This window comes from Mesoplodon mirus, assembly GCF_964341445.2.
Source record: "Mesoplodon mirus genome assembly, chromosome: 11".
Taxonomy (NCBI): domain Eukaryota; kingdom Metazoa; phylum Chordata; class Mammalia; order Artiodactyla; family Ziphiidae; genus Mesoplodon; species Mesoplodon mirus.
The window spans coordinates 53,304,097-53,321,049 of record NC_138987.1 but is presented as its reverse complement, the minus strand read 5'-3'; the positions used below and the strand labels follow the sequence as shown (position 1 = coordinate 53,321,049).

The window sequence follows — 16,953 nt, the reverse complement described above, 5'->3', positions numbered from 1 at the left end:
AGCAGAGCGGGGTTGGCCCGGGATGGGGGGGGCGCCAGCGGGCGGAGCTAGGCGGCCCGAGTCAGCCGCGGGGGACGGACGCGGGTGGGGCGGGGTGGGGCCTTGCGGGCCCGGGCGGGCGGGGGGCGGAGCCCAGGTGGTGTTGATACACAAAGAGCAGGCACCCGGCTGCCGGGGCCCCGCCCACTGACGCGTCCTCCAAGGCGGCCGCTATAACCCGCCGCTCGCGCCGCGGGCTCCAGAGCAGCGCGACGCTTCCGTGCTGGAACGCTTTTCTTGTAGAGCCGCCAGCAGCCCGACCACGCGTTCCCGCACACTCGCTCCTTTCCCTTCAGACGGCGGACGCCGGACGATTGGGGCGGCAACTTGCCATTTCCTTGTTTAGTTAAAATTGTTTTCCTGCCTCTAGTTGGATTTTCCGTTTTGTTTTTCTTTTTTTTACGATTTTTGTTTGACTGAGAAAAACTCACCAGAGGCGTTTGCGTGTTGTTTCCGGGATACAGGAGTCGAGCCCACCGAGGTAACGTGCGCGGGGGCGTCTGCAAAGGGCTCGGGGCCCGGGCGGGAGTGGGGGAGGGGCGTCCGGGAGGGGCCGCGGCGGGAAGGCAGCTGCCGCGGTCGTTTACTCCTGGGGAGGGCTTTTTCGGTGTGCGAGCCAGCCTTCGATCCCGGTCCGCACCGGGGTCGCGGCCCTCCTCCGGGCGAGGGAGGGGCGCGGGGGCCGCGTGCCCGCCCGGAGCGGAGCCGCATCCTCCCGTTAGGGGGAGGGGAGCGAGCCGGGCCCCGAGGCTCCGTTGCGACAAGTCTTGTGACTGAATTGAATTAATAAAAATAATTACATAAACGGGTCTTGGAATTTGGGGCGACGGGTGTGGGTTCGGGCTTTTAGTGTAGCAGAGGCCAGGATTGGGGAAGACAAGCGGGAACGTTTGACAATCGGCGATCGATATTGCATCAGTTTCCTTTTCGGGCAGAGGAGGGGCCGGCCGGGCAAAGCGCTCGCGAGCCAAATGCCTGTGGACTGGTGTGCTCGAGGGCACGGGCGTGCGCGTGTAAACAAATCCTTGACGCCTCTGCGCGCCCTCTGCTCCCTTTCTCGGGAGAGGACTCATGTTCGCCCTTTCCGCCCCCTTCGAGTCTGTCTGCTGCAGAGGCATTTCGCCATCTGGGGGCTCCAGGTGTGAAAGGACGAATTACGCGGCATTGCTATTGTAAATGCTAGAAAGGGGGAGCTGTGCGCCTGGGCTACATGCAGTGCACACCTAGCCAATGCCTGGGTGGGATGTTTCCCCTGCGTGCCTGTGCACGACCTAGGAGGCTGCGGGAAAAGCAAAACAGAGCCCCCGCACCCCTCCCGTGAAACTTGAGAGAATGGAGAGGGCCAAACACTAAATTCCGTTGGAGAGGGTCATCGGGGTCCGGGGGGGCGTGGGCCTCCGCAGGCGCAGCGCTGCAGGGGGACCATCTTTGTTCTCCGCGGCTCCGCGGTCTGTACTTTTCCGCCCCTCGGCGCGCGCCCCCGCCCTTCGCGCTCGGCTGGTACTTTTCCACTCGCCTGGCCGGGGATGAATCAGCCTAGCAGCGCCGCCCGGCGGCGTCACGTGACCAGGGCGGGCTCTGCAGTCCTGACGCGCCGCCTCTACCTTCACAGGCAGCCGCGCGGGCCCGTGCATCTCCAAGGACAAAAGGAGCCCAGCGTTACTCGCTGCGCCTGATTCCTCCTGCCGCGCAGCATGAAGAAAGCCGAAATGGGGAGGTTCAGTATTTCCCCAGATGAGGACAGCAGCAGCTACAGTTCCAACAGTGACTTCAACTACTCCTACCCCACCAAACAAGCTGCTCTGAAAAGGTGGGAGAAGTTGTGTGCTTTTTCAAAAACGGCTTGTGTGCATCGGAGGTTCTTTACCTGGAACTCTTCTTCTGTTGCTTTAAATTACTGTAGCGTTTGGAGAGAGCGTGTAATCTCTGGAAGATTATCCGGTTGTTGCAATGACATGGTGTCGTGTGAAAGTCGACTACTACTTAATATGCATTTAAGTAAAGATGTGTGACAGCTTAACGCGGGGACCGTTTTGTGTTGAAGCATTCCTCTGTATATTTCAATACAATTTAGGATTTTTTTTTCTTTTTTTGCAGCCATTATGCAGATGTAGATCCTGAAAACCAGAACTTTTTGCTTGAATCGAATTTGGGGAAGAAGAAGTATGAAACAGACTTTGTAAGTTAAAAATAATAATTTATGTTTCTGTGGCTTTATGGAGTAAAAGAATAGTTTTACTTTTAGATTTCAAATCTAACTTGCCCAAAGCTGGTTTTCTCCATTTAATTATTGTTATATGTTTGGTTATCGTTTTCCCTCTATGTAGCATCCAGGTACTACTTCCTTTGGAATGTCAGTATTTAATCTGAGCAATGCGATTGTGGGCAGTGGAATCCTTGGGCTTTCTTATGCCATGGCTAATACTGGAATTGCTCTTTTTATGTAAGTATGTGTAAGTAGTGAGTCTGCCATGCAGGGCAGTAAATATGATGATACAACATATATTTTGGCTCCAGAGACTGAATTTACAGTTGAAGTAGTTGACTTAAAAATCATTTGCTTAAAATTTAAGATATGAGAAATCTGAAAATCTCTTTATTCTGCTACGTAACTGCATGATATCAAAAAAGCCAATTAGGTAGGAAAAATTAGGACAACTCTTAAAACCGATAATTGAACCAAAAAGTCTTTAAGTCAAAGGGGATAGTTACAGTTGAACAGGGATTGAATATTTAAAAAGAACTGTTGATAAATCCAGGTTAGAATTTTTATTCTGGCAAACTCTGAAGCAAGAAATATTAAAAAGCAATGGTAGCCTTCAAGTCAGTTTGGTAAATTGACAGTCTCCCCAAGGACCTGTGACTCCTTTTGTACATAAGGAAAACAACTTTTTTTTTTTTTTTTTTAAATATATAGGGTGTGGTGGTATTTGGTCTAACCTAAAACATGTTTTAAGAAAAGTGAGTCATAATTTTCTGGACACTGAAAAAGCAACCCATATGTGATTTTTAAATTTATTTTTTGTTTTCTTTTTTAATATTTATCTCTTCCAGGTCTATGTGATTGCCACAGCAAAAGATGAATATTTTAATAAGTACCTGCTTTGAATTGCCTTTTTTTTTCCCCCTAGTTGTGCAGTTAGAATTAGTTACTCCTGTGGTTTCCAGCGTAAATACCTAGAATAGAATTTTGGAGCTGTAGAAGACTTTAGAACAGCAGTTTTTAACCATTTGGGGGGTCACTGATCTTTGGAGAATGTAAAAGGATGGACCTTATTCCAAGGAAAAAACAAGCATAAAAGAAAAATACATGTGAAGTTTAGTATGCGTTTTCAGTGATGTTTGTATCATAGCAACCAAGATTGGGCTTCTGTGGGCTCCTGGCTAAGGAACTTTCAGTGGAAGATAGTGTGATTTACTATCAGGCAAAGAAACCACATATACACGTAGCATCGACTTGTCTCTTTGCTACAGATATGTTTTAGTTCACTGACTGGTGCCTTCTACTCAAGTTATTTTTTTTCTAGCAGAATAGAATGTTCATGAAAAGAAAAGCAGACCTTCGCAAAGCTCTGCTTTGTGGTGAAATTCCACACTGAAGTTAAGCATGCCTTTGAGCTTTGGAAGCTAGGATTCACTCAGCTTGCTTCATTAGCATGAGGCTTTTTGAGATCTAGGACCAAGAGCCAGGAATTTTTGTAGAAAGGACCCGAGAGTTTCAAAGTTTTTAGTGGGGTACTTGAATGGCATCATTGTTAAATATTTGAAACCCTTCCTAACTCTTAATATAAAAACTGGAGGCAGTTTTTAAATGCTCCCAGTGTGGTTATGGTGCAGAATTTACATGAGATAATATGGCACCTTTGTTTCGTAAGAGAAAGCAAAATTCTGATATGTTACCCTTGCACTTTTGAAATTATTTATACTCTAATAGGGTCTGTATGTTTGATGATTAACCATTTAATAAATGGTTAAATAGCATCAGGAGTGCTAAAGTGAGTTTTTAAATCCATCAGTATTTTACAATGTATATTTGGAGGTACAGACGTAAATGGTTCAAAAGCCACATGGCTGCTATCATCTGGTTAAACAACTCTTGTAGCTTACCCTATAAAGTAGACTCAACTTGAGGTTGAAAGTGACCTCAAGGGTTATGAAGTCTATTCATTCCTCATTGTCCTTTCTGTGTAAAAGAAAGGACTGAATTTGTCAGCACACTTTGAACATTGTCTTTGATTAAGCCATGCTTTGTCCAGTTAGAGATGAGGCTGATTGTGTCATTTCCACTGCAGATTAGACCCCATGAAACTTTGGACATTAGAATGGCAGCTTAATGCTACCACCTATGTTTAACTAACAGACATCAGTTTCTTTGCCAGACTTTATGTGGTACTATATTCAGTTTGCCAGTAAAGAATTTGGAAAATGTGACTGTCTTCTTGTTTGCAGAGTTTTCTATGAATTTCCCTGATTTTGATTTGTTGTTGTTGTTCCTTTTAATAAAAAGAAATTTATATTCTTCTTGGCTTGCCTGGGGGGAAGAAGTAAAGCTGGAATGAGAGAGGACGTGTGCCCTAAAAGAAAACGTAGTGACTTAGTAGAGAACCTTTAGTTCCTCTCTATTCTTTTTTTTTTTTTCCTCCTGTTCCATCCAAGCGAAAGGACTGAGGGAGGGGACAGCCCAGTCGGACTGATAGCCTGCTTGTTCTAGCATAGGCATTGTTTAACTGACAATGCTGGGCCTGTCTTCCATACCATGGTGTGCAATGTAGTATATGGTTCCAGTAGTTACTTCTCTGATTTGTGCCCATTTGTTTGTAAAGCTGTGCCTGACACTTAACATGTCAGTATCTTTCCCTCCACTTCCTTTATAGTCCCATTCCTTTGCTTATCTATGTGGTCCAAATAGTCTCAAGACCTTTCCTGAATCTGTCTCATTTGGATTTCACAAGTAACTGGCAGGTGTTAAAACCATTTTATAGATAAAAGGAACTATACGATGCAGAGAAGTGGCAAGTACACAGCTAATTATCATGGTGCCAGAATCAAAATATAATTCTTGTAACTCTACCACTGAAAAGTTAGGTTTTCCAGTGTCTCCCAGCACCTTTGGTTCAGTGGGTGAACCCTGTTCTTAACCAGTACTGTAGAGTTATTACCTGAGACATGATGCAGTCATGTTTAGTGCCAGGTAAGAGAACTTGTTGATACTCTAGCCAGGAGAGTGAACACCTGTCCTTGGGGGCATTCTGTCTAGTACACAAAATATTAGGACAAGTTTCATGTTTAATGTTTAAATAAAGCCAAAAAGAATTGTTTTTAAATATAGACGTGCTTATTTATAACCCTGTGCCTTTTCCTTCTCTCATCAGAATCCTGTTGACATTTGTGTCAATATTTTCCCTGTATTCTGTTCATCTCCTTTTGAAGACTGCCAATGAAGGAGGTATGGTAGCATCCTTGATATTTCTAAACCAGTTAGTTATGCCTGTCATGATTTTCTTCCTCTTATAAAATAATTTCTTCATGTTTCTGTTTTCTTTAAATTACAGGGTCTTTATTATACGAACAACTGGGACATAAGGCATTTGGAATGGTTGGAAAGCTTGCAGCCTCTGGATCCATTACAATGCAGAACATTGGAGGTAAGAATTTTTAAAGGGCGATTTGGGTAGACTTTTTTGCTCTTTATGTAGCGGAGAGTGGTGACACGTTACTTTTGGTGTCACGTGCCACATTTTGCACTTGTAATGGTATAATTTTGTTTTCCTCCAGCTATGTCAAGCTACCTCTTCATAGTGAAATATGAGTTACCTTTGGTGATCCAGGCATTAATGAACATTGAAGATACAACTGGGTAGGTGCTAAGTAAGGTTACTCCTAAGAAACAATTACAGTCTAAAATGGTTAGATACATTTTTATCAAAGTTGGATACAAAATGATTATCAGTAAATTATTTTTTGTAAATGCTCCTGTTGAAACTGACCAAGAACTCCTGCCAGAAACTGATTTGAAACTTTTGAGAATGAAAGGCCAAAGATAGTAGTTATAGGACAAGTTATAGTAGTACTATAACTCTGAATAACAAATTTCTAACCTGTGTGTGAAAACAGGTTTTCTGGAACTACTTATCTTTTCTCTTTATATTTACTGTCCCAAGAAATTATAGTTGAATAACTCATACCCCAACCTAAGTTAGGACTAACATTTTGAATTACATTAAAAATCAATTCCTGTCTGGTTTTTGTGAATTTGAAATTTCATGTATTTAAAATGCACAATACCAGAAAACGTATGGCCACGCTGTACAAACCTTGTCCTTCTAGCGAAGTTATTCATCCGAGTGGACTAACAGGTTTTTATCTAAAGTACACATGAGGAGGGATAATGTACTTCACAGCTTACATGCAGTTCATTATCTCAAAATAGAGAGGTGTGGTTATCTCTGGCATTTGAAATTTAGTTTAGTAAGCTGATCTTTAAATATTAGTTTTCTGTGGAAGGGGGGGTCTTTATTGCTGAAGTGAGCAGAGTAGAATTGACAGGGCAATTAGAATTTGAAAATAGTGATTTAAAATGGTGTAGTTGATTACCTAAAAAGGAAAAGGCATTGCTAGAACTCTTAGGAGAGATGCATAACATTTTCTCTTGAGTTCAGAAGGAATCTTTTTACTATTGGAGTCAAGGTGGGTCAAGGTGTCACAACATACTCTTGGCAACCTGGAATAAGTTCTTGTTTTAGGGGACTGGGTTTTGTTGTTTTGTTTTTGCCTATGTATTTTATCGAAGTGTGAGAAATTCCTTGTTGAAATGTTTAGTAAGTACATTTGCTAACAAATGTCTGAAAGAAACTTGTTTTAAAATTTCCTTGTTTCCAGCATCAAAAAAAAGTGAGCTAAAGCTATGACGAAGTTGGCACACAGTTTTCTAAAAATGCTTAAAGATAAGATTACTGGCTTAACAATGCCGCTTTGTTCCCTACATTAGTATCAAGCCTGTAAGAAGCATTTTATGTTATGAATCAGCTGGCAGCCTTCCCAGAGCAAACAGTGGGACAAAAGTTACACTGTTTGAGATCCCATCTCTAACCTGAGTGAATATTCATTGAGTGCTCAAAGTTAGAAATCTATTCTGTCTATGTGGGCTTTTTGAATAAGCGATACTCTTTCCAAACCTGTCTTTTTTTTAAAGTATAAAACGAGTCTTGTGAAAAGAAATGTATGTTATTCTGAGTATATTTGTGGCTGGTTGTGACCTTGTTTTTCTTTTCTTTAACTCAGATTGTGGTATCTGAACGGTGACTATTTGGTTCTGTTGGTCTCACTGGTGCTCATTCTTCCCTTGTCACTGCTGAGGAATTTAGGTGAGCAAACACACCTCTAAAGAGAATTGAAATGAGCCTCACCAGCTAGTTGGCTTCCTCTTAATAGAAATTAATAAGAGCTAAAGAGCCCCGAAAACATACCTTTGTGAATTTCAGCATTCAGAACTTGTAGGTCTTTGAAAAATTCTAGCAGGATGGTTACCAAAGGGCCCAAATATTCTGTTGACATTTACAACACCTTGTGCTTTATAAAAATAAAAAAGGATAGTTGTTATTGATTTAGTTATTAACAAGTATTTTTAAGTTATTCTGCATTTTATTATATAAGAATTAGAAATTTGATGTGTCCACACTGAAGTCTTACAAGCAGAATTGAGTTCTATTTGCCCTAAACCTGTTTTAGTAAACGAATACCAATTTTTTTTCTCCTTACAGGATATTTGGGGTACACCAGTGGCCTTTCCTTGTTGTGTATGGTGTTCTTTCTGATTGTGGTAGGTATAATTTTTCTTTAAAGCTAGAGATTCTTTTTCTAAGCCCTGTCACATTATTCAGTCTAACAAATGCAAAATAATGTATTTTCAGGTGATTTGCAAGAAATTTCAGATTTCTTGTCCTGCAGAAGTTGCTTTTCTAATTAATGAAACCGTAAACAGCACCTTAGCACAGCCAACAGCTTTTGCACCTGCTGTGGCTTTTAATATGACCGAAGATGATTCTTGCCAACCACATTATTTTATCTTCAACTCACAGGTAACTATAATCTTTGTGTTCTCAGAGGAAGATTTTAGGGAAGAAAACAGGGGAAATACCCACTAGAAATTTTAAAACACTCCCAAGGTAAAGGAAGATCAGGTAATAGCTGCCCTTTAGGAAACATGATTAGCTCATTATTGAGGACTGAGAAGAAAGTGTTGGTTTGTAGCTTAAAATAGATTGAGAGGTGAAATGATCGTCTGGTGTTCATAACTGATACATTTGGAAATGGAGGGTATCGATCACACTTAGTGAACAAATTAGAAGAGTGGGAGCTAATTATGCCAGAAAACATGATTTTAGGCTTTGATTCTAAGATTAATAAATATAAATACAAGCTGCAGAACTGTGATAACATGAGTTTGTTATATCAGGATATTAAGGAAGTTTTTACATTTTTTGCAGACTGTCTATGCTGTGCCAATTCTGACCTTTTCATTTGTCTGTCATCCTGCTGTTCTTCCCATTTATGAAGAGCTTAAAGGGTGAGTGCTTTTTACCTACTTTTATATAAATTTATTAGAAAAACTAGAAAAATATTAAATTAATGCTATAACTGCTGCTAAAATATGTATCTGTATTTTCCTTTGAATTTGCTTAGCCGCAGCCGTAGAAGAATGATGAACGTGTCCAAGATTTCATTTTTTGCTATGTTTCTCATGTACCTGCTTGCTGCCCTCTTTGGATACCTGACATTTTATGGTAAATAATGTCTAGTTTACAAAAAGGATTGTTAATGAAATGAAATTGATACTTTTGTATGTATACTTCTGTCACTTTAAAAACTCGGTCTGTTTTGGTATGTTTCATATTTGTGGTGAACGACTGTATTTAGAGCTTGGAATTTCCTGTAGCGTATATTGAGTCAGTAATTTCTAGAGTCCAGGTTCCCAAAGCTACCATTAGCCATTCGATGGCATTTTTTATGTGGTGTGCTTGCATTTAGGTTCAGCCTGACTCTCCTCTCCCACCCGCTTCAGATTAATACAGCACACACACACACACACTGTAAGCCAAACCATGGGATTTAGCTATTTAGCTCCTGTTGTTTTTAATGGGGGTCATGTGGCTAAATCTCTCCTTGGTATTTAGAAACTTTTTTTCAATGTTATTTTAATTGCATTAACCCTAATTCCAAATTAATCTTATTAACCTCTTAGTTTATAGTCGTTTTGTGAGTAGCTAATAACTTTGGTGCAGATTTTGCCATTAAGTTAGATTTTCTAACTAATCTCCAGAGAGGACAGCACACTTGAAGCTTTTTTTTTTCTTGGTCTTTCTCTATAGAACACGTTGAGTCAGAATTGCTTCATACCTACTCTTCCGTCATGGGAACTGATGTTCTGCTCCTCGTCGTCCGTTTGGCTGTGTTGGTGGCTGTCACCCTGACAGTACCTGTAGTTATTTTCCCAGTAAGTAACCGTTCAGTAGGAACGAATTGTTAAACATGAAGATTTATGTTATTTCTATGTTTTGGGAGAAGGGAAACACTGCTACAGCAGTATGGAGTTGATGTGGGTTTTTGGAGGGTTTTTTTTTTTTTTTTAATGTTTTGTACATCTTTAAAACATATCCTGGGACATTTTTTCCATAATTGAAGACACAGTGATCTTTCTAGTGTTCAGCTATTTAGAAAACAGCAATTGAGGAGGGGTACAATTTTAGTATTTAAATAGCTGCTAGTTGATATATATATCCTGTTATTTGGGGGTTGTTTTTTTCATTAATTAAATCTGCAGTTTTTATTTATTCACTTATTTTTGCAGATCCGGAGTTCCGTAACTCACTTGCTGTGTGCAACCAAAGATTTCAGTTGGTGGCGTCATAGTATCATTACAATGTCTATCTTGGCATTTACCAATTTACTTGTCATCTTTGTACCAACTATTAGGGATATCTTTGGTTTCATTGGTAAGTTTTAGGAAGTATCAAAGTTGCTTGAAATATCAGGGATTTTAATGTTTAAAAAATGAATAACAAGTGATTCTTAAGAAATGGTAAATGTTCTTTTACAGGTGCATCTGCAGCTGCTATGTTAATTTTTATTCTTCCATCTGCCTTTTATATCAAGTTAGTGAAGAAAGAACCTATGAAGTCTGTACAAAAGATTGGGGTGAGTGAGAGATTATGACTGGAGAAATAATAATAATCTAATGCCAGAAGTTCCTCAACTGATTTTAATTTTAGTCTCCTAAATGTCATTTATTGTAGTTTCATTTTAAGTTTCCAGTAAACAAATATATCTGTAACTGTGTACTTCACAGATGGAAGATTGGGAGAGGAGGGGAGGTGAGAGATGGTTTGCCATCTAATATGTATGCTTAAGTTAATTGCAAGAAAGTTATTAGATATTTTAGAAATGATAATAGAGATAAAGAGTGTAAAATACAGATAACAGACTCAACTTTCAACGTTGTTTAACCAGTATTTGTTGGACTGCCTACTGTGTGACCAGCACTTAAATGAGCCTGGAGTGTATAAAAGAGAAATAATGGGGTATTTAGGCAAATGAGACTAACCATTTTCAAAGCAAAGCTTGGGGGTTAGGGAGGGGGCTACTATTACACTTTAAAGTATAATAACGACTGATTTTACAAAGAGTATGGTATGTTAACCACAAATGATCCTGGTGGGGATGTTTAGGAGAAAGACTGCATTTCAGTCCTTATTGGCCACTACTGTTGTAGTCTGACTAAAATACTAGAATTGTTTATGAACCAACAACTATCATCTTATTTCACGTAAAATATGTAGTGCAGTAACTGAAGGGGGTAGGATTAGGAGTAGACCTACCCATGTCTCTTAGAAAAACCTCCAGCTTCGACTCAGGCTGCATTTTTAAGATGACTTGGATTTGATTTTGTAAGTTAAATTTTTTTCCTTCTAAAAAATGTAAAAATCCCAGTCCAGTTCTATTATATGAAATAATTTATTTAGCAAGGTAAATTGTTTACCCTTTCATTTCATACAAAGGAATGAAAAGGGAAAGTTTGGGAAGGTTTCAAAGATACAGTTACTTAGTACTCTATAGATAACCCCTTGATCACTCACTTAAGACAGTTTAACGATCTTTAGCAAGGTAAAACTGTAGCTCTGTGAAGTATTGTGGACATGCTTTCAGTAATTATAAGACCGTTTTTAAAAGTAGAAAGAGGGGACTTCCCTGGTGGCGCAGTGGTTGAGAGTCAGCCTGCCGATGCAGGGGATACGGGTTCGTGCCCCGGTCCGGGAAGATCCCACATGCCGCGGAGCGGCTGGGCCCATGAGCCATGGCCGCTGAGCCTGCGCGTCCCGAGCCTGTGCTCCGCAACGGGAGAGGCCAGAACAGTGAGAGGCCTGCGTACAGCAAAAAAAAAAAAAAAAAAGGAATATTTAGCATGTGTTTTGTTGCTTGCTGATCAGTTTTCTCTGTGTGCTCATTGCAGGCTCTGTTATTCCTGTTAAGCGGCGTAGTGGTGATGACCGGAAGCATGGCCTTGATTGTGTTGGATTGGGTCCACAATGCCCCCGGAGGTGGCCATTAACCAGCACCACTAAAACTCGATAGTCCATTTGATGCCAGTGTTGAGTCAACTCTCAGCTACTATGAAATTTCACCTAATGTTTTCAGTTTCACTTCCTTTTGAAGTGCAGATTCCTCGCTGGTTCTTCTGAGTGCAGAATAAGTGAACTCTTTGTTTGTTCTGTTTTGTTTTTAAAGAAACTATTCTGTATGATAGAAACGGATATTAACAACAAAACCACGAGTCTCGGGTTAAGGGAAGTGACAATTTTATTCCATTCCAGAGAATGGACGAACTCTTAACTTTAATCAAGCCACATGTTTGGCTGTGTCATTGTTTAACTTGGATATTTTATGATTTTACTTGAATGTGCCTAATGGAACCATTCGATGTGAGAAACAATTCTTCTTAATTTACAGCAAAGTATTGAAATAACCATTGGGAAAAATACTATTATTTTTTTGTACCAAAAATATTTAAAGACCTCAGAAGCACTATTTTACTCTTTAAAAATTGCTTTTTTTGAACTTTATCCAAAAGCAGTTGTCAATGAATTCTGTTAAAAAAAATTCATTGTTATTTAAAAACAAATACTAGTATTATGAAATGATTTGCCTTTTTGTAGGCATACTAAGCCAAATACTTTTTTTACCCAAAATAATTTTTAGAGAAAATGATGTAATGAAACATTGTACCATGAATAGGAGCATAGTTTTTTTTTCCATTCAGACTTCACCATGAAAGGATAATTGGTTGATTGTGGCTACACCAAATCAGATGAACTCTCATCATCACCTTTCTTCTCTGTCCCCAAATAATTTGGTTCATTTAGACTCTGAAATATTTATGGCTTCAATCTATTAGAATGGAAGATAATGCAGATATTTCTGTGGGAAATAAAATAACTAATTTTGAGGTACCAAATAGTGCAATTGGGTAAAACAGGGTTTATTCAGTTGCATCTGTCTCCAGAGTTGTGTTAACAGCTCCGGGTTTTTTTTGGGCCAGCCCTTTTTTGGCATTGCTTCCAGCAGTGGAAAGTGGGCATTTGACGGCTGTAGGCCAAAACTGTTCTACCCAGAGTACAACTTTCCAGAATGCTCGTCTGCTCCTGGAAGTGTGAATTACTTGACAGTGTATGGTTTAGTTGTGTTCATGTTTTGTCTACAGTAGAGGTCTAATCCATAGGTTACACCAATATTTGGTATAATATAAGTTCTCTTCGTATAGGCCACTGGGTTTCTCATGCAGTAAGCTTTTTAAAAAACTCACGTGCACTGGATTGTCATCTCATTCTTGTACAACATAGAATTACTTGTTTACATCCAACAAATGGTTAGCTAGGGAAAACAGTGCAACCTGAGTGTAACTATTGGTCCGACTGCATGATCGCCCTTCCTATTTTAATCCCAGTTAGAAGTGAAAAAATTATTTGGCTTTAAGAGCACATTTATTGTACGTCATGGTGTATGGTGAATATATTATTAAATAATGTGGTACTTTGCTCATCAGGCATAATGTCTAAAATCTAATATACATAATTCCATTAGTGGTTGAGGGAAGCAAATAATGGAATCATTAATTGGTCACCTGGCTATAAGGTTGTTCTCTTGAACTAAACATTTCTAGTTTTAGGCAAGGGCCAGAAATGTGGCAGACATGATTTTCGTTACGCATTCTTGTATTATATGTGACTAAATTACAGACAAGATGTGTCTGTAATCAAAGACCCTTGTGGAACTGGAAGACGTCTTGTAGTGCTACATTGGGTGAAACCAATGGTCCATTTTTGTTTGTTTCTACGAAAATTAAAGTGGGGACCATCTCGAAAGGCAGTGAGAAGACAAGATTCTACAGCACTGCTTTCATTCAGTTGGGCTTTTGGCACTCCATTCGACTCCAGAACCTCACCTCTAGCTCAGACCAAGAATTGGCACTTCTGGTTGGATTCCTGGAAAGAATTGCTTGTTGTGTATCTTAAGACTTGGCCAGGGAATACCAAGTAAAGAGTTCTCTACAGTTTACATCCTTTCTTATGGGAGAAAACACCATGGCAACCAGGAAGAAATGAAAAAAAAGAATTCTCACGGCAAATCTCCTGGCTGTTTGAGGTTCAAAATCAACTGCCAAGGGTAAATTCCATTGCATGATTTTCTTGGAGCTACCTTGTCTACCTGGAGGTTCCTAAACAGTGAATTCCCAGTAATGAGCAGTCTTCAGTATTAAAACCACTGTCGTGTCACCTCATTTTGCATTACTGTCTTCCGTGGATGTTTCAGTTATAACTGTAATGTTATTTATAGAACAGCATTAATCCATTAAAGCTAACCTATTTTTCAATATTTATGATAATCTTATGTACATACATTGTCTGTCCATATGTATTTGTAAATAGGTTGTATATAATGTCAGGTTTGGGTCTTGGGTTCAAATGTATATATTCCTATAAGTTTCTTAACTGCATTTTGATGAATTCACATTATGTATCTATAAGAATTGTCCCAAAAGTACCTGTACAGAGATTTCAATAAACAAATTGTGTAAACACTAAAAATTTAAAATACTGTTTAAATTGTATTTGCAATAAACAGACTGGCTGAACATCACATTTTTTTTCATGAAAACTTGGTGCAAGTTCAGATCTCTTATTTAAATTTTAAATAAGGCCTAAATTTTCAAAATGCAGTAGTTATCAAAATGATCTAGTGTAATAAAATCAAATATGATCTAGTGTGATGGAAGACCTTTGAGAACCTGGGTGTGTTAAGCTTTCTGTATATAATGTAAATATCCCCACTGTACTGTTAGAGGCCAACAATTCCAGTATGACTTGTTGGCAAAGAGTGCTACACCGTTTCAATGAAACATCCTATGTTTGTTTTAACTGAACTAAAATAAATACATGCTTAATCCTGAGTAGCAGTGTTTTATTTAAAGTAATGATAAGTCGTGTCTGGTGTATTTTGTAAGCACAGCAACCTAGCACTTAGTAGGGTTCCATATAATGTTAGTGATTATAATGAAGAAAGAGCGGTCAGAAAAAAGTGTAATTTGCTTTTAAGTTCCTAATGATGATAACCAAGTGTGAGGAGGAATGAAAAAAATGCTTAGCATCTGGAAGACCCAGGCTTGGGCCTGCTCTAAGTAGTGCATCAGAATGACATCTGGGGAGCTTTTTTAAAATGCAGCTTTCTGGGGACTTCCCTGGCGGTCCAGTGGTTAAGACTCCATGCTTCCACTGCAGGGAACACGAGTTTGATCCCTGGTCGTGGAAATAAGATCCTGCATGCTGCTGGGCTCAGCACCCGCCCCCCCCCCCCAAAAAGGCAGTTTTCTGGAGCACGTGTGTATGTAGTCTGATTCCATAGGTTTGGAGAGCATCTTTTCTCCCAGAAAGCTACTCAAGTGATTTCTGATGCACAATTAAAGTAAGGGGTGCTGAAACAGGCCTGGGGAGAAGTCAAGTGAGTTCAGTCTTTGTGGAATAGTCCCAGGAAAGGAGAGGAAGTGCTATGGCTGGAGAGGAATCAGACCAGCTGAGGGTTACCTGAGAGATGGACACTTGTGAGGAAGGTTACTAAGATACACAGGGTAGCTCAGGTATGGCCTGCTGGTAGTATTAAAAACTTAGGGCTTAAAAAGTGAAATATCCAAAGCTGAAACAGAGGACGTTACCTCAAAACAGGTGTGCTGGGGAGCGGTTCCAAGGGCAAGGGAACCTTAATGCAAGAAATTTATATCCATTTACTAACAATGTTCAAAAGGGAAAGAATTATTTGTGACTAGAAAGTACAGCAGTTTGCAACAAATCTCAAGAACAAAAGACTAGTAGAGTTTTTAGTCATCTGAGAAGCTTTAATTGAACACCTGTGTGCAACTAACATGCCCATGGGAAAGAGGCTGAGGTAATGTGTCAGACTCAGGTTTTTTGTTTTTTGGTATGCGGGCCTCTCACTGTTGTGGCCTCTCCTGTTGCGGAGCACAGGCTCCGGATGCTCAGACTCAGCGGCCATGGCTCACAGGCCCAGCCACTCCGCGGCATGTGGGATCTTCCCGGACCGGGGCATGAACCCATGTCCCCTGCATCGGCAGGCGGATTCTCAACCACTGCGCCACCAGGGAAACCCCAGACTCAGGTTTTAACAGAATACATACAGTTCTCAGTGAAGCCATTTTAAAAAAATACTGAAGTGAACCCAGGATGCCAAGTTATTGATCTGAAATTTAAAATACATATTTGGCGGATGGGTCCCTTGGGATAAAAATTCAGTTCTACAACCAGAGAGCCAGATATTTCCAGTAAGCCTAAGGAATAGCCAAGGAACATCTCGGAAGAACCAGGGCTGATTCTCAACTTGGAAGTGCTCTTACCCAGAGAATTGGCTTAGTTAAGTTTCTGGTAACCGTAAAGAAGATCCACTTAAATTAGCTTAAGCAAAAATGGTGACTGAGGGAGAGAGCTTCTTAGAAGGAGATTGGGGTACCTCAGAAAATTAGAAGTTAGATAAACAGGCAAGATTTATTCTAGAGACCTCAGTGACAGGTGTGGAGACTTCACTATGGGGCTCTACAGTTAGATTCCAAGCACTTTCTTCAGCTAGCCTCTCGAGATAAACATTGGCTAATGATGGATCCTGCTCTCTAGTCAGGTGGGCAGGTGATACAGCACACCACGGCTGTGAGACCCACCCCTAAGGTTGGGAAAATAGTTCTCACAGGAAGAGTCCTGTATCCTGGGAAACACCTCAGTTCTAGGCAAACTGGGATGACTGGTCTAATAAAACAGCCCAGAGATACTGATAAACTGTTTCTTTGGATTTCCTTTTTCCAATATAATTGTTGAATGAATAAATATGCCCTTCACAGCATAGTTTTGGTGAGGCTCAAAATTTCAGCAAAAATTTACTAAATGCTTGCAAAATAAATACAGCTAGTACCATGAAATTAAACACTCAGACTTCAAAGGTAAAGTTGTCGTCTTTAACAAGAGGACTCCAACCAGAAGGCTTTCTTGCCTAGCCTATGATCTACCTCCAGGTACCAGAAGCCATCTTTAACCTCTACCACATATAAGTGAGTCTGTGGCTGTGACATCCTTTTCCAAATCCCAGCCAAATTTGGTTGTCCCCCTCCACGCGGTGTGAGGAAAACATTAACACAGCAAGCCTGATTGCTTACTACTTATGTCTTCAAGGGAATCATCAGTGACCGCTGGCCTGCTCCTGGGAATGCTGCCCTCAGAATGTTCTTTATGTGAGTGACTGACGCTTTTGTTATATACACTTGAAGCAACGTTATCATCCTCTACTGGCTTTTCAGGTTGCTTTACA

At 40.3% G+C, this 16,953-nt stretch overlaps 1 protein-coding gene across 1 annotated transcript; it reads left to right on the top strand.

The window, feature by feature from the left end:
* Positions 1–231: 231 nt before the first annotated feature.
* Positions 232–14,539, top strand: SLC38A2 (solute carrier family 38 member 2). Its single transcript, XM_082636907.1, has 16 exons — positions 232–520; positions 1,652–1,849; positions 2,137–2,218; positions 2,367–2,482; positions 5,412–5,485; positions 5,592–5,684; positions 5,815–5,896; positions 7,321–7,403; positions 7,800–7,858; positions 7,950–8,117; positions 8,526–8,605; positions 8,722–8,822; positions 9,408–9,532; positions 9,887–10,031; positions 10,136–10,233; positions 11,546–14,539. Exons 2-16 carry the CDS (start codon positions 1,734–1,736, stop codon positions 11,642–11,644), a joined length of 1,521 nt encoding a protein of 506 aa, XP_082493033.1. The 5' UTR covers positions 232–520; positions 1,652–1,733; the 3' UTR covers positions 11,645–14,539.
* The last annotated feature ends 2,414 nt before the right edge of the window (positions 14,540–16,953 follow it).